This window comes from Phyllostomus discolor, chromosome 3 (assembly GCF_004126475.2).
Source record: "Phyllostomus discolor isolate MPI-MPIP mPhyDis1 chromosome 3, mPhyDis1.pri.v3, whole genome shotgun sequence".
NCBI lineage: Eukaryota > Metazoa > Chordata > Mammalia > Chiroptera > Phyllostomidae > Phyllostomus > Phyllostomus discolor.
In genome coordinates, this window is record NC_040905.2 from 7,822,271 (window position 1) to 7,847,802 (window position 25,532).

At 44.5% G+C, this 25,532-nt stretch overlaps 1 protein-coding gene across 1 annotated transcript in view; it reads right to left on the reverse strand.

The window, feature by feature from the left end:
* Positions 1–1,750: 1,750 nt before the first annotated feature.
* LOC114510993 (complement component C7-like) overlaps positions 1,751–25,532 on the reverse strand; it is a 41,954-nt gene continuing 18,172 nt past the window's right edge. The window contains exons 7-15 of the mRNA XM_036020179.1: positions 23,577–23,753; positions 22,103–22,346; positions 19,181–19,291; positions 13,976–14,142; positions 11,249–11,477; positions 8,968–9,145; positions 7,852–7,939; positions 5,616–5,748; positions 1,751–2,151 (exon numbers count right to left, since the gene is read on the reverse strand). Of these exons, the coding sequence (XP_035876072.1) occupies positions 1,913–2,151; positions 5,616–5,748; positions 7,852–7,939; positions 8,968–9,145; positions 11,249–11,477; positions 13,976–14,142; positions 19,181–19,291; positions 22,103–22,346; positions 23,577–23,753 (1,566 nt within the window). The 3' untranslated portion in view covers positions 1,751–1,912. The remainder of the gene's footprint in view (positions 2,152–5,615; positions 5,749–7,851; positions 7,940–8,967; positions 9,146–11,248; positions 11,478–13,975; positions 14,143–19,180; positions 19,292–22,102; positions 22,347–23,576; positions 23,754–25,532) is intronic.

Here is a 25,532-nt window from a genome sequence, read left to right on the forward strand (position 1 = left end):
GAGTCATCAACACAAAGAATGATCAGGCCCCGAATTCCCAACCGTGTGGGGTTGAGAAAATTTAACAAATGCACCAACATCTAAAGTTCAATGCTAAGCCATGGAAATTATTGCTGCATTATGATTAGAACCTCATTTGCTAATCACTTGAGATTTAAATATTGCTAAATATTATTATTAATTTGTGAAAATTCCTTATTATAGATTACCTAGGCCAAGGCTTTGGCGTTTAAACGAAAACCTTGTTTTCTTGTAGCTCAATTAATCAAACAAACATGAATTAGGCCCATATAGGTGTGGACCTTTACTATTTTAAAACCAAATCACCTGCTCATCAGACTAAATACTAAGGGAATGAGGGTTTAGTGTTTAATAGGTACAAGTTTCAGTTGGAAGGATGAGAAGTTCTGGAGATGGAGGAGGTGAAGGTTACACCAATCATGTGGATGTACTTATGCCACTGAACTGTACATTTAAAATGGAACGTGGCCGATTTGATGGTATGATATTTTGCCACAATAAAAAAAGACTAAATATTGACACAGCAGGTATTTTAAACATTCACTTTGGAGGCTGACAAACTTGGATTTTTGTTAGTTATAGGCTCAGTTTTAAAAAGGTAGTTATTCCATTCTACACCTTCTGAAACCATGCGGGTCTGAAAAACATTCTTAACTAAAACTTAAATAGAATGTGCTGCTACGTGGGAGACAGTTCATGCCACACTGTGCTTCCGAGGCGGCCGCAGCAGACACTTCAGGGGATAACAAGGCGACGCCCTCTCCTTTGGCATTCGAGCAACCTCGTCCATCGTGCGTTGCTCTCTCTAACGGCAGAGTCACTGGCGCAGGTGCATTCCTTCACACGTGCAACAAATTGCAAACAGGCAAGTAAATGGGTGTGTGCGCTTCCGTGCACGGAGAGAAAAAGCAACCGTCCTCTGGTAGGACCTTCGACCCTGGACTGCACGTGGCAGCTGGGTGCTGGGCACTCCATGGGACAGGCTGCCTTCCTCGTGTGTCCACTCCCTTTCACACCACTGCCCACGGCGGTGGTCCCAGGGCGCACCACGCGGCCTGCTCTTGGCGGCTGTGCCCACCTCACTCACTCGACGGCATCTCTCATGGCGTCTAGTGCTTCGTGCTCACTAGAAAGGACAGGTTTCAGCACCAAACTCAACATCACAGCCAAGGGAAATAGAAACACCATGTAAATGGGATGCAAGAGGGTTTTCTTCTTTCCCGTTTTAATCATTCAAACATTTTTTAGTTTTGTTTGTAAAAAAGTAAACAAAGAAGAAATAAAAGGTTAATTTTTAAAAAATCCATTTCATCTTAAATATCTCTAAAAAAGAAATGACTTGGCTTTCCAAATCTTTTTCTACCTCAAGTTCCAAAACACTGTTTTAATTTGCTTAATATTCAAAACGCTGCATTTTTTTGGATTTCCACTATTTAGAACAACTTCACAAACCACAGTACTTTTCCTTCATCACTTCTGCTTTGCAATGTTAAATGTAAATGCTTTTAAAATTTTAATTTCAAAAATACTAATAAACTCTCTGAAAGCCCATAAATAAAACATACAGAACTTCATGTAATTATTATGTCAATTTTGTACTCAATAAAAGTGTATTAGAATCAGGAAGAAACCAGCAATTTGCTTTTAAAAATCCTTTTCCTGGCACCATCAGTGATACAAAGCCCGTCCATGATATAAGGGGTTTGTTACAATTTTAGAATCACCAGGGCTCTTCTCGCCTTCCTTTCATCCTGTGACTCTACGTGTGCCACGTATCGAAGCCTGTCACTTGGTCTATGAACTGACCTCCTTCCCATGGAGGGACAGGGGTGGAGGCAAGGACTCAGCAGTCACGGTGACTCAGGGCCACCAAGGACCGCCACCAGGACCGTCACTCTCTGGAGTGCGGGCATCCCTGGACAAGCCTGGACCGCTCACCTTTGTGCACACAACGGATGTCCTTTATCTCCGGGTTCCACTTGAGGCTGGATCCACAGAGAACTGTCGAAGGCCCTTCCAAGGACATGCCGTCTGAACAGGAAAAGGTCACCTTATCGCCGATGGTGTAGGAAGGCTGCTGGGGCTGACTCTGAAGGCCATCCCTCAGTGCAGGGAGAACACAGGCCATTTCTGAAGATAAACACACACACACACACACAGAACACAACGGTCATGGCTGTCCTGCACCATCTGTGTAAAAGCAGGGCAGCCTTGCATGGTGCTCATGGACGTGCTCTGCTTTTTCACATGAGAAGACAAGACACTCCCCACTGCGCCCCACATGAAATCGACCAAGGAATGACTGAAGGCCAAAACAGTTCCCACCCTCCACGCCTACCCTCACAGCAATGTGACGATCTAAAATAAATTAGCTTATACACAGAACCCTATAGTTCAGCCTGCTGCCAAAACTAGGATTTTCACCACTGCCACTTATCTCTCCGGTCCGGTTAAGCCCCGCTAGAATTTTCCCAAGAACTATGCTCGCTGTTGTGTGATTAGCATGTATCCAGTTGGATATTTTACTATCCGAAATTTTTGAAGAGCTGCCTTTAACCTTGCAACCATACAAGTGTGAAATGCTGTTTCTCATCTCTTTTCTTTCTTGCTTGATTAGTTCATTAGTTCAAATTTTCTACTTGAAAAAACAGCCAAGAGAAAAATGAGATGCATGCATAGCGATGGAAAGCGAGTCAGAATTCACAATTTTTAAAAAATCCTGGAGATCTCTCTAACGGACGACAGTCTACAAAATACTGCTCTATTTCCGCACCAGAAAGTCCATTTATTCATCCATTCAAAACAGCATCCGCTGAGTGCCTCTATTTTGCCAAGTGTGTTGTGTGCTGCTGAGGACACAAGATACAAGTCAAGTTTTGAAGGTCCAAGCTCCAGAGAGAAAGGAAGTCTGAAGCGGTGATGACAGCATTTAGGAATGCCTCTGTCCTTGAAGTATTTGCCAATGGGGTAGGGGGAGGGAATGTTGAGAAGAATGCAGCTGAAAGGCTGAAAAGTTGAATAGAGTTTTAGGCAGTCTTGCGGGGCTAAGAGACAAAAATGTAGAACCCAGTCCTGTCGAAAAGAAGGGACCTACGTAGATATTACTATCACAATTTCAGTTGGGGTCCGTTAACAGCTACGCACTGGAAATAAACGCAAACTGGGCGTAAACCAGCCTCACAACTTGCCAGAGACAAAACGAATCTTCTCTTAAGGAAGATATCCCCCACAGCCTCAAATTATTTCTTTAACTCTCCACACATAAAGTCTGGCATTCAATCAAAGCTAGTCTAACAGTCAAAAAAGATAAGAATTGACCAGAATGAAATAAAAAGGCTTTAGAAGCAGACCCACAGCAGATCCAGATAATGGGATGAACAGACATGGACCTCGAAATAACTGTGATTAACAGTTATGTTGGGGAAAAAATAAATGACGAGGTGGGGAATTTCAACAGAGAATTAGAAAGTATAGAAAAGCAGATAAATGGAATATCTAGAATTGGAGAATAAAATTAAGAACTCAATAGAGTTGCCCTGGCTGGCATAGCTCAGTGGATTGAGCGCGGGCTGCGAACCAAAGCATCGCAGGTTCGATTCCCGGTCAGGGTACATACCTGGGTTGCAGGCCATGGCCCCCAGCAATTGCACATTGATGTTTCTCTCTCTCTCTCTTTCTCCCTCCCTTCCCTCTCTAAAAATAAATAAATAAAATCTTTAAAAAAATTTTTTTAAAAAAGAACTGGTAAAGTTAAAAAAAAAGAACTCAATAGAGTTCTTAAAAGTACAGTATATACAACTGTACAGAGAGTTGACAAACTAAGATAGGTCAATAGAAAATGTAGAATGAAACAAAGAGGAAAATGATGTAAAACAAAGAAAAGAGTGTGTATATAATAATATATGAAATCTAAAAATGTATCATTTGTGTTTCATGAGGAAAGTGAACAAGAATGGGACAGGTGCAATATTTTAGTCAAGAATGGTCCTTGGCTGGCATAGCTCAGTGGATTGAGCACGGGCTGGGAACCAAAGTGTCCCAGGTTCAATTCCCAGTCAGGGTACATGCCTGGGTTGCAGGCCATAACCCCCAGCAACCACACATTGATGTCTCTCTCTCTCTCTCTCTCTCTCTCTCTCTCTCTCTCTCTCTCTCTCTCTCCTTCCCTTCCCTCTCTAAAAGTAAATAATAAATAAAATCTTAAAAAAAAAAGAATGGTCAAGAATTCTTTTAGTCAACAATGGTCAAGAATTTTCTAACATTGACAAAGGACCTTAAAGCACAGGTTCAAGAACTCCTGTGAGTATCAGCCAGCATAAAGACAAGGAGAATCATACCAGGACACATCAGAGCAGAGTTGCTGCTGGAAAGCAAAGACAAAAGACCCCAGTAAGCTAGAGGCAATGTGATGAAGTCATTAAAGAGTTTGGAGCAAATAAATGCTAACTTATAATTCCTTATCCAATAAAAGTATCTTTCCAATATGAAGATAAAATGAAGACATTTTAAGACGAACAGAGACGGGGACTGTTTTTCACCAATGGTTTCACAATAAAAGGAAAGAAGTTCTTCAAGCAGAAGCATCTGATTAATCTTTTTATTGAACCAGTTTGGGGCTCTATGACCCCCAGCCAGGGAATGTTTGTTTATATCCCATTTCAGTAATTTCTGCTGAAGAACTTCCGACGGAGACAGAAAGACAAGACAGAGACAGGCAAAGAGGAAGAGAGGACGTCCTACGAACCAGTAAGAAAAAAGACAGACCTTAAAAATGGACAAAAGATTGCACAATCACTTCACCAGAGAGGATAGCCAAATGTCCAATGAACAAGTGAAAACAGGCTTGGCATCACTATTCATCAGAAAGAAATACAGATGAAAAGACATCACTACTACTTGTACAACTAAAAAATTTTAAAGAGAGATGACGTGAGTGAGGATTCAGAACAATCTCAACTCCTCAGATTTTGGTAGGGGTGCCACTGAGTAGCAATCGCACGGAACGCTGGCAGCATCTTCTAGATTTAAATGTAGACATACCCTGTGACGCAGAACTTTCACTTACAGGTATACATGCAAGACAGAAAATGTGCTTGGGTTCACTAAGGCATTCCTTATGTGCACAGGCCAAGCATTATAGGGAAAATATATCTATACTCTGTCGATCCATCTGCCAAACGAACTTCTACTGCAGTGCAGCTGAGACAGAAGCCAAAGGGTAGTGTTAACATCACACAATTTGTCTACACTGAAACAGAACAGGACAGAGATTGACTGTGGTATTGATTGCAGTACACTCCTAGTTATTGAACTTTAGAAGATGTCTTGATGGTCTTTGCCAGAACGGAGCTCCCTGGCCAATTCTTATTGGTCCCAGAAATCACAATAAAACGTGCTGCACCCACCCGCAGCTCTGTCAACTAGGGAAAGCTGAGGCCTTCCTCCGGGCACTCGTGAAACTCAGGATCCCATGAGCCTTTCAGTGAAGGGAGGTCAAGACACGGGGCCCTCGATGAGCAATTATGTGTCTGGATTCATTCTCTTCCACGTTATTATCTCATTGTAAAGTTTAGGCTGCCGCCCAGGCCACTCACCCTGACAATGCATTTCCCCAACAAGCCACCGCAAATCATCTCCACATCTGGCAACAGGGTTTCCCACAAGAGAGTATCCCTCGTTGCAGGTGTACACGATGTTTTTCCCAACAGGAAATTTGGTATCTTCACCCTAAACAGAAATACAAGAGAGGGAAGGAGCATGCCTGTTCTGCCTTGCCAAAATGTTTCTTTAGATATATTTGGTCTAGAAACCATGCCTTCTTTTAATCATCAGGCAACCAACATTGCAATCACTGATTTAATAATTGCTTATAAAAATAGTTTTTGTTGATAGCCCTAGCCAACACCACTTGTCCCACCATCAACTGAAATAAAGCCATTGATGTCACTGTACCATAATTTATTGATTGTGCTCAAAATACCAAGCACTGTGCTAAGCATTTTTGCTAAAATTACTTTAGTGCACACTGTCCAAGTGACTTCTCTCCCTTATACTTTTAGTTAAAGGCAGTTTGTTGTCAGATTTGGGAAACATCCTTTTCCATCAACTCTTCGTGGTAAGGCATTAGGGGCTGTTCGTTGGCAACACTGCCCGATGAATGCCAGTTTGAACAGACAGGTTCAGATCCCGTCAGCATGTTCACGAAAGTCAAGTCTGCCCCTGGTGACTTCCGGGGGAAGCAGAATGTTGATCTTCTCCCACCCGGCCCTGCAGGGAAAGGGCTGCCGGTCTGGGTCAGATTCAAGGGCATGTCATTACCCTCTAAGGCCAGGAGGTGACCCTTCTTGGTAAAGCACAAAAGAGTCTGGAGTCTGAGCCTTGAGTGGGCAACCAGGCTCTCGTGGGGTCTCTCCTGGGACAGGGCTTGGAGCTGGGTTGGCTACGCCACTGGCATTAGAGCAGGATTCCACGGTGCCTGCTTCTCCCCATTGGCAGCCCTGGCCCAGGCCGGCTCCCTCATGGAAGCTGGTGGGAAACCGAGGCCCAGGTTGATATGGAGGTTTGAAGAAAATGGGGAAGGACACTCAACTGGCTTTTTGTTCTAGCTCCTGGGCCTTACAAAAGGGGATCCTCTATGGGAAGGTGGAACTCAGCTGTGTGTAAACTTGGCTCTCTGTAAGAACTGTTAGTAGCAATTTAGAAAAATACAGACTGTCAGCATCTACTCTAAACCTACAGAATGAGGAAAAATGAAAAACAAGGGGCACGCAGTCACCTCTATGTTTAAGGTCCTAGGTGACTCTGAGGTAGCCAGGCCATGGGCTCCTTGAAGGACACCACATGCACTGGGTTTGGGCCCACCACCTCATGGTTCGCTAAAGCATGTTAGTCTGCTTGGCCTCACTCTCTGAGCCTAGGCCACCGTCGGGAACTTCACGGACGGTGGTGCCGGGGTGGGACCATATAAGTGTTCGTAGTACTAGGTCCACCGTGCGCGCTCTCTCTCCCCCTCCCTCTCCACACACACACAGAATGCTCTCCCATCTCCCACCAGCACCTCCACTGGGGAAAGCTGCAGCAAATCTCAGTGCGTGTGTGTTCGAAGGTCTGCAATGGGAGAGGCAAACTCGGCCGTGGAGAGAGCAAGGCTGGCCGCACACAGAGAACCCGGATGAACAACATCTCCTACGTGAACCAGGAGGAGACCTCACTGGGTCCAGGGCCCACGCCTCACCATGACAAGGAGTGAGAAGGGCCCAGAGGAGCAGGGTCCCAAAGCCAGGAAAATTCCCTAGAATGACAGGTAGCAGACAACCCGTGTTGCTTCCTGGACCAGAAAAGTGCTCAAAGCATAATGATTCGTGTCTCACCAATACTGGCTAAATGTCTGATCGGTTCCTGGAATAAACGTAAGACGTCATCACAAGCCTCATTTTTATGGGGAAAAAAATGTGTTTTAGAAAAAGTTTTTTTTAATGGCAAGAATAGAGAAAGTCCTCCTTATGAAGAACTTGCTTACAGAGTTCTATTTTAGTGGGAATGGAAACATTTAGCCGCCCTCTGGCACGACTACACTTCTAATTCATTGGGCGGCAGTATTGATTACCTCGCCACGGAAGATATACCGCCTCCTGCAGAATTCTGATCACCTTGGGCCAAAGAACAAAAGCCATGATCTAAAACCCCCATCATAAAACTGAGTTGCACACATAAAATATTTTTAGCACCGTTTCATCTCGGAGAAGGACATGGATCACGACCACAGAAGAGAGGTAGAACTTCAAGCAAAAAGTATACGTAAAGGGGAAATACGTCTCTCTCATAACTAACTTGAACAAATCCGTGGTTCAAGGCAGGGGGTGGTGGACAGGATTCTGTTGAACTGGAAGGCAAAGGAAAGCAATGTGGTTCAAGCAACCTGGAAGGGAAAGGAAACAAAATACCATCAATGTGATACATTTCCACAGTAGAATTAGTATTTTGCACTATAGCAAGTTTTTCATTTGCATCAGAAAGGACTCCCTTTTCTAAACCCTCCTGTCACAGAGCCAGCGAGCTTCTGCCACATCTGAGACCCTGTCAACCTGGCTAACACCAGGCTCTCCACCTTGGAGATCCCAGGAGATTCCACCCCCACCCCCGCCCCCGCCCATCTTACAGGCCGACCAAACTGCTTTCCTTAGGAATGCCTAGTCTTGGTTTATGCTGCATAAATTCCTAAATCCTCCCAAAGAATCCACTTGATCTCCCAGAGAAGCTCCACTTAAACGGCTGTGGGCTGACTGAGAAGACACCTGTGCACTGAGCGACAGGGCAAACTTGAATGTTAAACCCCAACCCAGGAGGAACTAAGTTGGTGGAAGGAATTGCAATGTGACAATCCTTAAATACAAATGTATGCACTATTTAAAAAAAGCTATTAGCCATCTCAAGCATCTGACCTTATGGTTAACCCTAAATACATAAGTAAATAAATAAGAAGACGCATATCAGAAAAGTAATACAACTGCTCTTGAATGCTTACTCTGAGCCTAGCCAGCCACTGGACGAATCACTTTACATGCTTCATCCTTTATAATGCTGACCAAAGCTAGTTACCGTTTTATCTACTGTGGTCATCTTAATGTTAGAGGTGTGGCGAGTAACTGGCCCAGGGTCACACAGCAAGGAGGTGGCTGACTACTCAGTGCCAGAGCTGCTGCTCACGTCCACAAGCCCAGCCTGCCCCCCAGTTCCCCAGCCTGTTGTAACAATGTCAGGAAAACTTGGAACATGAGAGCCAGGTGGCCATGACGTGCCCCGGTCCTTCAACTGGGCCCAGGGCTAAAGAGCAAAGCAGCCACTGATAAAAATCACCATTTAGCTTTTAAATCCTTTAGCAGCAGCATGCGTACAGCAGTGGGCAATGGGTGTCATGCCACTGCCAGCAGGTCTGGGCCCCATTACCGCAGATTCCTCAGCTCCTCGTCTTCCTCCCCGCACCGCCTGCTCTCCGACGTTTCCCCGATGCAGGAGAGCCCGCCCCCTCTGGGAGACGGGTTATTGCATTCTCGACGCCTCGTTTTCTTCCCTGCAACACAGGAGCTCCAAGAGGACCAGCAGTTCCAACCTCCATCCACCTTCCCTGTGCGAGAAGAGAGAGGCTGGTCAGAAAGTGCACTTGGAGAGGAAGAGTTCGGAGTTCAGTGCTCAGCTGCCTGCTCAGGTGGGTGCCGGGGGAGAGGACAGTCTGGGGACTTCCTACCTCCCGCATTCACTGGGGCCTTCCACATGGCCAGAGGTCGCTATGCACTGACCGGGGTTGTCCATAGCAAGACTGCTTTCACACACGCCTTACAATGATATCTTAAATTTGTTCATCATTTTACAACTGTTTCAAAGCTCTTTCACCTATATTCTATCATTTATTTACTTCTCACAAGAATGAATCCAGGTGAGCCGGCAGTCAGGTACCGTTCTAACTTGCTAGGTGTGGGAGGTAACACACAGTGGTTGAATTCCATGCCCCGTGCCGTAATGACTCTCAGAGCCACATCCAGACTGTAACCCGGTGTTAGACCTGAGTTCAGGTTCTTTCCATCACCCCACAGTCTCTCAATAAAGGCAGTAAGTTCCCATCATTGGTGGAAGCAGTGGTAGGGGATGAGAAGGCCATAGTGTCCTGGGTGCTCCAGGCTGCCCAGCCGGGACCGGGGCTCTACAGAGAGAGGGAGCAGGCAAGTGGGTGGCATGCTTCCACCCCCTACCAGCATCCTTCTCCACTACTGACTGCACAAGGCTCCTCCTCGGCTCGCCCTGGCCGCCCTCCACCTTGGGGCTGATGCGCGACTCACAGCTCTTTAGTGTTTCCCCCCCACTCCCGTCACATTCCCTGGGGGAGGCAAGACAGAACTTGAACCATATTCTAAGAACTCAGCTTTACTAGTTAGACACTGATGTCAGAAACCATTCCCCCAAACACTGTTTTGTAATAACAGGCGGGGATGTTACTGTATGTTCCTGGGCTATTTCTACTGTACGACCCGCTCTACCCCCATTCCTCAGTACCATCTGTTGAAACCAATTTGTGTAATATTTTCCTATGATCTTTTTATGTTTTCTTCCATCATTAGAAACTGAGTTAATAAAGCAGTCCCCTGACTATGTCAATACGGGGGTAATAACAGCTTGATGTAGGATGACTGCTATTCCACTCCTTCCCAGCAGGGGGCGCTGCCATTTTTATCAAAAAACTGGAAATCCAAGCCCCAAAGGAGTCAGTGGTGGAATTTTAATTTACCAGGACAGGCCCCCTGCGGAGATGTTCGAAGGGCAAGGGTGCCTTCCTGATGCTTGTCTAGAAGCAACCACCGTTTAGTCATATATTTATTCATTTATCAAACATCTATGAAGTGACTCTATAAGTCAGGCTCTGTGTCAGGCTCTGGAAATAAATCACACGGTCCTGATCATAAGAAATGAGCTTTCACCCTGGCTGGCGTAGCTCAGTGGATTGAGCATGGGCTGCGAACCAAAGCATTGCAGGTTCGATTCCCAGTCAGGGCACATGCCTGGGTTGCAGGCCACGGCCCCCAGCAACCGCACACTGATGTTTCTCTCTCTTTCTCCCTCCCTTCCCTCTCTAAAAATAAATAAATAAAATCTTAAAAACAATTTTTTTTAAAGAAATGAGCTTTCTAGAGGAGGGAGACATAATCACATATAAAAATAAATATACATAAATTATCTCAAACTTCGCCTGCTCATAAAGCACCTTCACAGAGCCCTGTGCTAAAGTGCTTAAAACACCAAGCACGCCGTGGAGCAGATGCTCAACGACCATGTGCGAATAATTGATTGATGGGATGCAATACAAAATAGAAATAAAGATGATTCAAGGAGCTTGCCGTCAGAAAGGTCAGGCAATGCAAACCCTTGCTCCACAGACCTACGCTATGACAAAACCTTCATGAGATGACTATGGAAGGACAGAGGTGTTTTAGGCGCTGATCTAGTGTGATGGAGGCGGGTACGGCAGGTCTGTTCATTCAGACAGAAATATGGAGACAGCCACAGGTCTCGGCCCCAGCACCTACAATCCCTTCAGTGGGAGATCCTGAACTGAAATGCCTGGGGAGACTTCCTTCTCTCCGTACAGCAAGAAGGGCCACCTCAGGGGCCAGAGGTGCAGAGGGGCAGGTCCCTTTCCCACGGTCCCACGCAATCAGAGAAAATGCAGCTCACTGACCTGCTTCGCCCTGCACGAGGACCCCTAGCTCACACGCGGCACCAAACGTGTACGGTTTGCAAGAGCACTGACACTGGGTCCCCTCCACGGTGGCTAGGCCGCCGTTTTGACAAGGCCGGCAATGGCAGGGGTCCGATTCATCCAGGTACTCCTCCAGGGCCCGTCTCAGGTAGAGTCTCTTCACCGAGGCACAGGGCACTTCCTTGACCAGCTCATACAAAGGTGTCACCTGTGCGGGGAGAGACGTCAGCATCAGACATCAGGGTTCTTATGCGACAGCATGTTCCTTCTGGCACTTAAGCTCAATCCCCACTAAGACAAGATCAAAAGCCACCCTCATGTTAATTCCCATTATTTCTCGTTCACATTTTTTAAGAAGCAATTCACTTTCTTTAGAAGACAAGTCTGGGGAAATTAGAACCAGCTAGGGAAGGCCTATATTTCATATCTTGTGTATATGCATAATTTAAAAAAAAACCAACAGGACATTCATGTTCTAGTTACTGAAATGTTATTTTGAAGACAGCACATGCCCACGCCTGCAGAGGACAGAAGAAAAGGAAAGGCATTCACATTAGAGTGAAGGAGCGCATGCAATTAAATTTAAAAGTACGTCTCTTGACTCTGAGAGACTTAACGTCCCTCGAGTGAGGACCGTCACTCTTTCTCCCTGAAGACACTTGAACCAGGTAGGCGTTATTGTTCTGTGTTGGGCGTGTCCGCCACTTCGAGACCACAGACGTGCCGACTAAGTGCCAGCAACCTGCTCTCCCAGGAACAGAAAGGCTCTGATCTGTGGCATTTGCTGATTTCTTGAGTGTAACTACTGTCATGATGGCTGATTTGGGGCTACCTCCAAGATGCCACTGGGCACAGAAGCAGGAAGAGATGCGCCTCGCTGGCTTTGGAGAGTCAGTGCGCCCTGGCTGCAGCACCCGACTGTGACAAATGCAAAGTCGGTCACATTGCCCTCCGTCACTGCCCAGGCTCTTCTGACCTGGGTGGCACTGTGTGGCCAGAGAGCTGTGAAACACCTCCACTTTCTCTCCTCCTTTCCTGTCCAACTAAGGAGCTGGCACAGCTAGCTGGAGACAGTTACGGCGGTATGTGGAAAAGTGCACACAGCTGAGAACAGCAAACAATGTCTGCTTTTCCCTAGTCAACAATGCAGGGTTTTTAAAAGGTATACGGGGTACTGACAGTGAACATAAGCCACTTCGAATCCTAATGAATAGCACTTGAAGAGGAGACTTCTGGGGGAAATCCTCCCCCGCCCCCATCACCTTTATTAGAGGGCAGGTGGGTGCCACGTGGTATTAGGGAGATAACTTGAAAAGCTGAGTCCAAGCGTCTTAATCCCTGAAAGTCATTTCACCTGGGACATTGCCCGACTCCCATGGCAGGGCACAGATCATCGAATCAGTTCTGCTGTAGCATTTGTGTTGCAGATACGAATTTGTTCTGCTGAGATTGTTGCATTAAGGAATAACAGAAGCATACCACGCAAGTTTTGCCTTTTTTTTTTACATGCAGTCTTGTCCACAGGAAACACCAGCTGACCACAGAAAACTGGACACACTGAACCAAGCCACAGAGGGCACACAACACACCTACACGTGCCTCGAACATCCATCTGGTTCACCGCCCGTGCGATACACCGCCCCCATCGACACCGGTGCTGCAGCTGCCTGGCATTTCTCATTGTTCTCCCTCCACTTCGCAACAATTCACAAGCCGTAACTGTTCCAGCACCCAGCATGCTTCAGATCTCGTTATAGGTAGTGTGCTGCATTTACGACAGTATCCACATTGCTTAACAACTTATCGTGGATAGAACTGTGCAGCTGGGTTTGCTTTGGCTTTTATATTTTTGGTGCCCATCTTTTTTTTTTTTAATAAATGTCACAGATTAGCCCTGGCTGGTGTAGCTCAGTGGATCGGGCATGGGCTGCGAACCAAAGGGTTGCCAGTTTGATTCTCAGTCAGGGCACATGCCTGGGTTGCGGGCCAGGTCCCCAGTGGGGGCCACCTGAGAGGCAACCACACACTGATGTTTCTCTCTCTCTTTTTCCTTCCCTTCCCTTCCCCTCTCTCTAAAAATAAATAAATAAAATCTTTTAAAAAACATAAAAAAATAAATGTCACAGTTTAAACTTTTGATTGTTGTGTCCCTAAACCCATTTTTCCCCATAAACCTTATGGTCTTTTTACTGTGCAATCTTGCCCAGCTCTTGAGTGTTAAGGGACACCTTCGTTGCATGAAAAGAGAACTGACTGCCCATAGAACAAGCTACAGTTCTGCCAGCCACGCTGGCTCCAGCTGTACGGACGCGGCCCAGGAGTGTGCAAGCCAAGCGCACAGGAAGAGAGGTGGTCCGACAAATGTAACAAGCCTGAATGCCTTCCTCTTGAAAGAATCTACAGCTCCTCCGAATTGGGGAACAGGGAAGTCACTCAAATTTCGGGCAACAGCTTAAAATGCTGATGTTGTCATTCATTTCTCTTGGGATTTACAAGGCATTTTCACTGAAATACGGACACACGAGGCAACACACCTTCTGCTTCTTGTTACTAGGTATGCTTTCATTTTCTCATACAGAACGTAAATTGGGATTCAGAAAGGGCTGATCCCAGCCTTCTCTGCCGAAGCCCCCTGATGCAATCTCCTTTTCCCCAGCGCGCATCACCACGGCTGCTTTCTGCTGCTTCGCGCACAGCATCACGTACCTTCTGCTTTATGACCTGGGGGAGCTGAGTCACAGAGGCTGCCCAGGAAGAGTACCGCTCTTGGTTTCCGGCTGGGTTCTCCAGCTCCAGGTAGCTGAGGCCGGACACGAAGCCTGAACTGCCCCCTCTGACAAAGGGCGTCCCTTGCAGCTTATTGCTCGAGGTTCCTGCGTGAGGAGAAGTCAAAGGAAGGAAGTCAGGATGCACGAAATGGGAGCGTAAAGGTGAAAAGTCTATCACGTGTTAAAACACAGCCCCCCCAACTCTGTGATATTCTGCAAAAGGCAAAACCATGGAAACAGGAAAAAAAATCCGTGTTTGCCAGGGTTGTGCAGTGGGAGGGAACAGGTGAGGCGCGGAGGGTTTTTAAGACAGTGACATTATTCTCTGTGGTACTCTGTGGCGGGTACATGTCCTTGTGCATTTGTTCGAGCCCAAGGATGTACAACACTTAGAATGGACACTCATGAGAACTGTGGACTTGGGCTGACGATAGCGCGTCCAGGTAGGTCCATCCATTGTAACAAATGGACCATCCTGGCGCTGGGCGCTAACAGCGGGGAAGGCGGAGCCTGTGTGGGGACAGGGGTATACGGGGGTCTTCTGAACTCCTGGCTTAACTGCACTGTGAACCTAACACTACTCTAAAGAGTGATATCCATTAAAGTAAAAAAAAAAAAAGAAAAACAGTCATTACCTGACAGCAGATGATTTTAGGGAGTTATCACTCATATTGTTAATACTCATAGTGTAATAAGAATATTATGTTATACAGGAATGATATGTCTGGGAGGATACATGTGCATATTTGCACATGTAAGAAACTTCATGGTGTTTCTTCTAAATGGCTCAACACACATTACAAATGTCTTAAATATATAATACATGTTGCTAAGTAGTCAATATTATAAACACTATATGTAGATATATAGCAAAAGGTCAAAATAATAACTATTACACAGAGGAAGTGGGTATGTGTATAGGTGTTTATTATTCTGTTCTTTCAACTTTCCTATATGTTTAAAATTTTTCTTAATAAGACGGGAAGAGTTCCTTGCATCTGGAATACTAAAAATAAACAAAAAAGCTGTTAACAGGCACACAGTAACACATGGGAAGTGTTCTGAAAAGTCTGAATACTAATTGAATCCTTTTTTTTTTCATTATGTGCCTTATAATTTCAGAAATATTTTTATCTCCATTTATAATTGAGTTTTCCACTGGTTGTGATCAGAAAGTCCTGACTGACAGATAAGACTTGGGATGACTTTCATTTCCTTTCCTTCAGCTGAATTTCGTAAAATTTTCAGAAAGTTTTGCCAATTCAAAAATTGGCATTTTATCATCAGAAAGTATTAAAGCCTGACATTTTCAATAAATCGCCTGAGTGCTTCCTCATCTTCATTGTCAGCGAATGTTTAATCTGCAGTCACCCTTGTAATGAAGGGTGTCGCCAAGTTCAGTCCCTGAACTACCTGAGTCCGAATCCCCTGGAGTGACTGCAAGTTCCTGAGCCCGACCAAGGCCCATGAGAGAATAGCCTTGGAATCAGCATTGTATTTATTTTTTTACATATATTTTATTGATTATGCCATCACAGTTATCACATTTTTTTCTCCCCTTTATTACCCTCTGCCCTGTACCCCTTCTCCCACCACTTTAGTTCATGTCCCTGGGTCCTACATGTAAGTTCGTTGGCTTCTCCATTTCCCATCCTGTTCTTAACCTCCCCCTGTCTGTTTTATACCTGCTATTTATGCATCTTATTCCCTGTACCTTTTCCCCCATTCTCCCCACTCCCCATCCCTGCTGATACCCCTCCATGTGATCTCCATTGCTGTGGGAATCAGCATTTTAACAGACTACCCCAGGTAATCTTCATGCATGCTATAGTTTGAGAATCATCACCCTAATGGAAACCCCTACTTATGAACTACAGATCCTAAAAACTCAGTGTTTATGTCTATTTTTAAGCCTGTAGCCTTGCTGGCCATGCCACAGTGAGCTCTATGGCAGGTCCCCTTCCCCCAGACAATCAGCCTGGTCCAGCAGCGAAGAACTTAGATCTGGAAGCCAGATGTCATGTATCTGTAGCTCATGTCTGATGCTTACCAACTCTGATCTTGGGCAACCTTTCTGTGCCTCAGTGCCCTTGTCTGTAAAATGGGAATGTGAACAATACCTAACTCTTAAGTAGGCAGAGTATATTGGTTAACTTTTGTGAATCACTGAAAAGTGTGCTGGACACATAGTGTGATGTGTTTGTTGAATACAAAGTCAAATCAAATCAGTGAATAGCTTCCAGTCACCAACCATGTCAACACCGTCCCAAAGCTCCCACTTCCATCTCCGTGTCCAGATCAGTGTATTTCCCTCTCGCTCAAAACGTGGGCTTCTCCTTTGTCATGTCAGCTCCTGGAGCAGCCACTTCCTCTGGTAAACTCACTGCTGGAAGCCCATGGCCTATGACGATCCCTGGCACATACCCTGGGTTTCATAAACTGTTGGTGAACGAATGGTTGGTGTCACTACTCTGTCTGCCTCCATCCTGCAGTCATCTATATTCTATAAGAATCTCCTCCTGTTCCACGAGAACTCTGGCTCCTGGATCAGTCTTCACCATCACCCCAATCTCTGCCATCACCCCAGGAGAGAGGACTTTGTCTCCACACCGCTCAGTCCATGGCCTCACACTGTAGTCTCACTTCTTTTTTTTTAAGTCTGTTTTATCGCTTATGCTATTACAGTTTTCCCAAATTGTCCCCCTTTATCCCCCCTCCACCCTGCATCCCCCAACCTTCCAGCATTCCCCACCCTTAGTTCATGTCCATGGGTTGTACATAGAAGTTCTTTGAGTTCTGTTACCTATACTATTTTTGACCTCTCCCCTTCTATTTTGTGCCTACCAATTATGCTTCTTCTTCCTTGTACTTTTCCCCCCATTCCTCCCCTCCCCCTCCCCACTGAAAACTCTCCATGTGATGTTCATTTCTCTGTTCCTGTTCCTGTTCTACTTGTTTGCTTCGTTTTTGTTTTTGTTGTTTTTTTCTTTCTTTTTTTTAGGTTCATTTGTTGATAGCTGTGAGTTTGTTGTCATTTTACTGTTCATATTTTTTATCTTCTTTTTCTTAGATAAGCCCCTTTAATATTTCATATAATAATAGCTTGGTGATGATGAACTCCTTTAACTTGACCTTATCTGGGAAGCACTTTATCTGTCCTCCATTCTAAATGAGAGCTTTGTTAAATAGAGTAATCTTGGATGTAGGTCCTTGTCTTTCATGACTTCGAATACTTCTTTCCACCCACTTCTTGCCTGCAAGGTTTGTTTTGAGAAATCAACTGATAGTCTAATGAGAACTCCTTTGTAGGTAACTCTCTCCTTTACTCTTGCTTGTTTTAGGATTTTCTCTTTATATTTAACCTTGGGTAACTTAATGATGATGTGTCTTAGTGTGTTTCTCTTTGGGTCCAACTTCTTTGGGACTCTCTGGGCTTCCTGGACTTCCTGGAAGTCTATTTCCTTCACCAGATTGGGGAAGTTCTCCTTCATTATTTGTTCAAATAAGTTTTCAATTTCTTGCTATTGTTCTTCTCCTTCTGGCACCCCTATAGTTCAGATATTGGAATGTTTCAAGTTGTCCCAGAGGTTCAAAAGTCTCTCTTCATTGTCTTGGATTCTTATTTCTTCATTCTGTTCCAGTTGGATGTTTATTTCTTCCTTTTATTCCAAGTCATTGCTTTGAGTCCTGGTTTCCTTCTTGTCACTGTTGGTTCCCTGAATATTTTGCTGTATTTCATATTGAGTATCTTTCATTTGTTCTTTGATTTTCGACCAAGCTCAATCAGTTCTGTGAGCATTTTGATTACCAGGGCTTTAAATTCTCCCATCATATAGGCTGGCTATCTCCTCCTAGCTTAGCTCTCTGGATTTTTGCTCAGTTCTTTCATTTGGGTCCTATTTCTTTGTTCAGGGCACCTGTTAAGTTGTGAGGGGCAGGGCCTTAGGTATTCACTAGGGTGGGGCAACCCTCCTTGTTGCACCGCTTCACTGCCTGTGGGGGAGGGATCAGAGAGGGAGCAAGGCAGCTCACCTGCTTGTCTCTAGTGCACTTTCCAACGTGTGAGACTGGGAGTTTCTCCCACCATGGCAACAGCCGTAGTCCACAGTCAGCTCTAAGTCTCAGTTTCCCACTCAGCCAGCCCCACCCACTCGGTCCACCACCTCACTGCGGTTTCTCTCCATCCACTGCCTTACTGGTATGGTTGTTCTGTTGGACTATTTCTTGAATCCCGAGGTTGTTGGAGTTCCATGCGGTTTGATTTTCTGGCACTTCTGGTTGTCATTGATGTTAGATGGGTTGTTACCTCCTTTTGGTTGTGCGAGGAAGCAAAGGGTTTCTCCCTACACCTCCATCTTGGCCGGAATCATAGTCTCACTTTGATCACTACCATGCGAAGAATCTCTCCATTTGCAGGCAATTAAGTGTTCATCGCCAGATCCAACGAAGAGTCTTCAGTCCTTTTCTTACTCACTTGCTCTCTAGCATTTCTCTCTGTCGACCTCTCCTCCTTTACTTTCCATGTCAGTAATCTTTTCTGGTTCTTATCCTATGAGATTATTCTCCCTCGGTCTTTCTTCCTTCTTTGCGACTTTATCCTTGTAAATGTCCATTTAATCACATCTTGTGTTAAACCCTTTAACGGCACCCCTTGGCATCAGGATTAAACCCCAACTCTTTCGCTTGCCATCTACACGCAGACTGGATCAGCTCACTCTCCTGTTGCTTCTGCACTCAAAGACTAGCACTCTGGTTCCCCACCTCCCCACCCCCACCATCGCCCACAGCACGCACCGAAGATTCCACCCTCACTGAGCATCCAGGTCACAGAGAGAACCTGAACCTTCTCCTGATGGTGACATTTTCCTAGACTTGTCTGCCAACAGTCCCCATAGGGGAGACAGGTAGCACACACTGAGTACACACCTACAGTCCACAGGAGACACCCAGTGAATCTCACTCTGCACGAGTCTCATTGCCTTCACATACAAAAGAGAGATCAGAAGCAAAAACAACCAAACACTTGAAAAACTCAAAATAGGACACTTGCAAAAAATCGAAAGGACCCTGATGAGTAGGAATTAACCAAAGAGAGAGGGATGTAGGTGAAGTTTATAATGCATACTGCCCCTTTCCCAGTTACCTGCAGCTCTTTTTAAGGCATCGTTCAGCTCCTTGCATTTGTTTGAAGAATATGAAAGCAGGATATTGATACTTTTGGAACGACAGCTACTCGTACTTATTGAACTATGACCTGGTGGAAAAAAATTAAATGGTGCTTAATTTTGTTGAAGACCTTTGAGATGCTGCCAGGTGTGAGAGTGAAGACAAGAGGTTGTCTCCTGCTACTGAGCCCACCTAATCAAGACTGAGATGATGGGTGCATTTCAAGTGCTCTAGAAGAGTCAAGGTCAGAAACAGGAATATGTGATTTAGAGAGGCCCCTTCTCATTGTGACCAGAGAGAGAAGGAGCTGGGGGCGATTTCTACATGAAACAGTGGAGGAAGCAGAAATTAAAACACCTCAAGGAGCGATAGCTTTCACTAATTCACAGTCAGCCTCTCGGGCATGACGCAAGTAAGTAAAAGTAGATGTGGGGGCGGCTCCAGCTCATCTGCTGGACACCCCAAAGCTGGGCTCTGGTTCTACAGCAATTAATTCCCAGCCTCCACATCTCGTTATCTTAAACACCTCTGGTTTCTGACATTTCCTGCCCCTGACTCATACATTGCCTTAGTATGTGAAAGTTACCACTCATTATCAGATGCATGTATTTCTTTTTTTAAATGAGGATAGAAAATAATAAAGTATAGAAAAATACTTTTCTTATATAATTTTATTAAGGATAATAACCTCAATATTTCTTAAAGAACAATAGGGAGCATATACAGGGTGGGACAAAGGTAGGTTTACAATTGTTCATATGGACAGCGATACAATAATTAACAAATAGTACTACAAGAATAAACTGTGTTTCCTGTACTCACAGCTATAAACCTACTTTTGCCCCACCCTGTATTATGTCCCAGGAAATTTGATTATATTTAATTAAAACATTCAGGAAGAACAGAAACTGCTCAACAGTAACGTTTTACTCAAAAAATACTTTTATGAAATTAAAAAGCTTTAAAAAATTCTCTCCATTTCTTTTAAGTCCTAAATTTAAAGAAGAGGAGGAGGAAGAAGAAGGAGGAGGAGGAGGAGGAGGGGAGGGAGGAGGAGGAGGAGGAAGAGAAAAGGAGGAGGAGGAAGAGGAAGGAGGAGGGGAGGGGGCGGAGGAGGGACGGTGAAACTGAGTTCAGATCAAGTCACTTTCCTGATTAATTTTCCAGAGGTAAATCACCTCTGTCATTTCTACAAAAACCTGTGCTTCTGCAATGTAATCCAACCTGTGAAGTTAGACAAGTTCAAATACTGTCTCAATGTTATTGCTACACATTAAGCCCAATGGAAAAATTTAGCCAATGGAAACAGAAAAATACTGTAGTTCCCCCACAGGGCAAAGCTGCAAGACCTCCTGTGAATGTCAGGGAGGAAGCCTTTCACCACCCTCCAACCCATAATGGAGGCGACTGCTGTAAGTCCGGGAAGCTGCCCTGCGTCCCCTCCGGTGGAGATGTACTTGGATAGTTTGCGTCATCTCCCTCCAATCTCCTAGTGACAGTTTTGTCAAGTAGGCACATGACCTGGCTGCTGCGGTCTCAGTCTCTTAAACCTACTGCTCTGATTTTACCATCCTATTTGAATAGCAGCTAGTCACTGTTTCTTCTTACAGAAAAGGAAATAAAGTGTGCTCCCTCACATTTTTAAACTGCTGCTTTAATGAAATATTTAAACATGTTTTTAAAAAAAGAAGGCTTACTCTCCTCCAAGGTCATAAGGGCATCCTGACTGATGAGGAGCACCCTGAAGCGAAGGTTTGGGATGGAGAAGGGAGCGTGGGCACCAGCTTAAGGACAAAGGTGGGAAGGAGCGGGTTTGACTGGGGACGTTCGTAAACCAGGGCCAAAAGATCTTTGCGAAGGAAGAATGGATAGTGAGTCATGGTTCCCTCCCCTCCATCCCACACTAGGGCAGCTGGTGAGGTCCTCGGTGTGAAGTCCACAGAGCGTGAACTGAGCGGCACGCTCTGATTCCAATAAACAACAGGCATTTCCATCAGCCACACAGCGGAAGGCCAAAGCTAAGCTGACTTGGGTGCTGGTTAGATCTTTTTATGATCTACATGCCCTTTGATGTGTCTCATAGCACTGAGTCTCGGTGTGTCACTCTGTGAGACAGGAGTTCTAGTGGCCACCTCACTGGGTGACAGTGAGGGTCATTGCTAAGATACAGAACTCACCCATTGGAAAGAAGGCAGCCAATGAATTTAAGCTGTAGTTGTAAGTGTTACGTAGCAAGCAAACTTGTGATATCCAGAGATTTTTTTAAAGGAATATGAGTGGTAAAGAACAGGGGTGAATAAAATAGTTCTTTAAAACCATCTTGATTTCTGCAATAACAGTCAATTCCTCATTAATTTCCCCTGAGGATTATTATGTAATCTGAGAAATGGGAAAGCTTAGAAAGTATCCTAAAAACCCAGTCAACACCCTCTGGAGATAGCCGAGACTGGTAATGGTTTAACTCACGTTTCAGGGCACTGTCTAAAAGGATAGGCAGGCCTCTCTTCAAGCCCATATGATTCTGAGTTAGAGTACAATGGATTCTTATAGTTTGAGGATTCCTCTGCCATTTCATTTCTATTTGTCTTATTTTAAAGCTCGAAAGTTTAAATTAACTAGATGTAATTACCCCATGGCAATCCTTGCAATGGTTTTTTATAATGTGTTTTAAAAATACTCTACCGCGCCCTGGCTGGTGTAGCTCAGTGGATTGAGTGCGGGCTGCGAACCAAAATGTCGCAGGTTCGATTCCCAGTCAGGGTACATGCCTGGGTTGCAGGCCATGACCCCCAGCAACTGCACATTGATATCTCTCTCTCTCTCCCCCTCCCTTCCCTCTCTAAAAATAAATAAATAAAATCTTTTAAAAATGTAAAAATAAAAAAAGTTAAAAAAATACCCATTTGTTTCATCTTCTCTGTGTCCACATAAAATAGAACCTTGTACTCTCCTCCTAAGGATCCCGACTGCAGAAAATGGGTCCCGTAGTTGTCGATCAACTTCCGGTAGGCGCTGTAGTCGTACAGAGAGGGGAGGTGGGCGAGCTCCCTCCAGAAGGGCTCCGCGAGCTGTAGAAATTCTGGGTTGTTGTTGATGAACTGAGCCACCTCCACAGTGTTCTGGAGAACCAGCAACTGATAACTCTGTGGGAAGAGGAAAAGGCACGAAGGGGGCTTTCGGTCGAAGTGAAAAGGTCGTGGAGATATGGCCCTGTCCAATGTCTTCCTCGATAGCCACCTTCAACCCCAGACTACAGGAGATTTAATTTTGATGCATGAGAAGGTGTCTTCTGGGCCCACTCACTCGGAGCAATGGAAGGAATTTTTGGAACCCCAAGTAGGAATAATATCTGAGGGATGTGCTGGTAATGTCTTCTGTACACGGCCTCGAAAACACCATGACCAAGTTGGTACGCCCTCCTCAACCACAGAGAGAGAACTGACTTCATTAGCTGCAAAACAATCTCACAAATAAGTATATAAAACAATGTGTCCCTAGGACCCCCCTCTCAGGGATGACTTACGGGTAGGGTGACTGTATAATTAGCTCCCATACTGAAGTATTGACAAGTTAAGCCACTTTATGATGAGGTCTTTTCATTACTTCTTAAGCATGTTTCGTGATGTTCATGAAAGATCTACCGTTACCCAAATCTCACTTACGTGAAACAATATGAATATGATACACGTTTCTACAGCTCACATTGCCACGGCTTCTTAGTCATAAAACAAACAAAATACTCTTTTATACCTCCCTTGTGTGGTTTATTAATCAAGGTAATGACTTTAGGAATGAGATAAAATATGCAAATTGTGAATGATCATCAGCCTGAAATTGTTTTCAGCAATAAGTGTATATCAGTTAGTGCGATTCATGTCACTGTTCGGGTTGCCCAAGACGAAAGTTTTGACATTTCAAATCGACAAAGTGTCTTAAGTCTTTTCACTTCCTTATGTGAAATTTTGGTATCTCAAGAGCAATGACGTATTTTAAAGTTTTTCTAGGATTAGCATTTAGGAAGCACATACTAATTGGATTTTTAAAATTACAACACTTAAAGTGGTAGCATCAGGAATCACGGATGAGAAACTTAGGACTAAGTTTTACCTAGAAGATTTGGAAGTAAGGTTTTTTTAGGTTTTGAGATAAGTAAAGGCACTTTAATGAAAAAATAAAAGTATAAACAAATAGTCAAGGAGAGTTAACAAGACGAGACTGTACCTTTTAGAGAAATATATAGAGTTGTCTCTGGAGAAGGCACGATTGCCCCATTTGTAAAAGGAAAGCTGGTGCTTCTGGCAAACACACTCGTTAATGTTATACATCCCCAAACCAGTAAAATATGGAAACGTTAACTAACGTTTCCTACTGACCTTTTTCCTCTGGTTTTCATAGTAATTTCGACTAGAAGCAGAAGAAACAGAAGAACTTTTTGAAAGTCCAAAAAAGGCTGTTTTTCTTTCAGATGATGAATGGCTTGTTGATGTTTCTTTTACATAAGACCAGCTACTGTTGTAAAACTCATAATTAAAGTCATTATTTATTTTCACCTATAAAGAAAATGAAAAGGTTTGCTATAAGCAGATGAAGATCTGGACATAATCAAGAATCTTTTATCATAGACACTTTCATATGGATACTTTCTTCATACAATCTCCAAAGGTCTAAGGTCTTCGCTAACACAAAGCCGTGGTGTCTGTCCTTAAGACCAGGCCTGTGGGAGTATAAGGAACAGAGTTCATTCTGTAACGACTCTTCGTTAAGCAAGAGACATGGTATCAATAATGAAAATTTCAAATGATTCACGAAATACATCTGTGTACAAACATCTTGCATTTTCCTTTGATGCTAATGTTTGGCCCCGAAGTGAACAAAGTAACAAGGCTACAATGAAAAAAGCACAAAACATTTGGTTCTTGACTTTTTTTTTTTGCCTAACAGAGAAGAACAGAAATAGAAATAGGTTATATGAAGCAATGAAAGCATTTGGATTTTGTTTTAGAATGTTCTGTGTGAGCCAGCAGTAGGTTTAACTCTCCAAGTCTGTTATGGTTTATGCAAGGATGCCTCTTAGCCGCTTAGGTCAGCATCTCCTCACTCCCACGCCCTCTACACACAACTGCAAAAATCATCTTTTTTTCAAAGTAGTGTGATCTTAAATTCTCCTTAATACTTCTCCCCCCCAGCTTAGATTCTGGGCTCCCTCTGAAATCATAAATTCAAACATCCTACACTCTGACACCGCTTACTCTTTTGACCCTCATTCTATTGTTTCTCTGTCATTCAGCTTTGTACAGGCAAGCTCATCCATTTCTCTTCCTTTCTTTTCTCCTTATCAGCACCTTCACTTTTTCACCTCTTTCCTGTTGCAGTTATGACTTCAACCATTCTCTTGCCAATGAACTTAACTTCCTTGCATGCATGTGTCTGCTGTGATGTTTGTCTGGCCAACGCCCGACCTTGGTTCACTGCTTGCAGCCAAACTGCTTAGCCCCACACAACTATGGGTCACCGCCCCTGTAAGTCCATTCACGATTTCCAGCCTCAGTGGAACCTTCAACACAGTCTAGCAGTCCTATATTTCTCTATTCAATGCTGTCTGTCTCTCCCATTTCCTACAGTAACGGTTCCAGAAGTTCTGCAAGGACCTCCATCCTCCAGCCTTACAACCGCTTCCTTTCGTCTAAGAAGATGAACTTAACCTCTTTCTTCACAAACACCTCTGTCATCAGACACAGTCCTCTTAACCTTCTGGCCAACCCGGCTACAAAGTTGTTGACTTTTCTTCTTTGCCTTTCTTCCACAAACGTCTCTCCTCCCGTCTAAGGCTAACTTCTCTGTCTCTTCTCAGTATTCACTTCCTCCCACCTCTTCAAAGGACATATTTAGTTGGGTATTCCCTCCCCTACAGCGTCAGCTTTTCTTTCCCTACCGTCTCATTCCTAGCAACACTTACACGTACTCTGACCCCATCAAAGTAGAGTGCGCCGCAGGGACTCTGGAGTCACGAGCACCCCCAGAGCTCAGGCCCCACGCCTGCCGTCTGCGACCTCTATCTATGACCGGGGCTAAGTGTTTCAGCATTGTTTGCCTCGGTTTCTTCATCTGTAAAATTGAAATAGCAGGACCTACTTTGAGTCATTCTAAAGAAGAAAATCGATGTAAAGCACTTAAAATCGTGCTTCATATATAAATGCTTCTTAATGCACATACTTTTATTATTATCTAAATGATTGCTGGTTAACAAGCCAGATTTAGAGATCTCAGATGTCTCAACAGCGTTTAAACAGGGGACGCAGAAGATAAAATAATTAAGCCGTAGCTAAAAT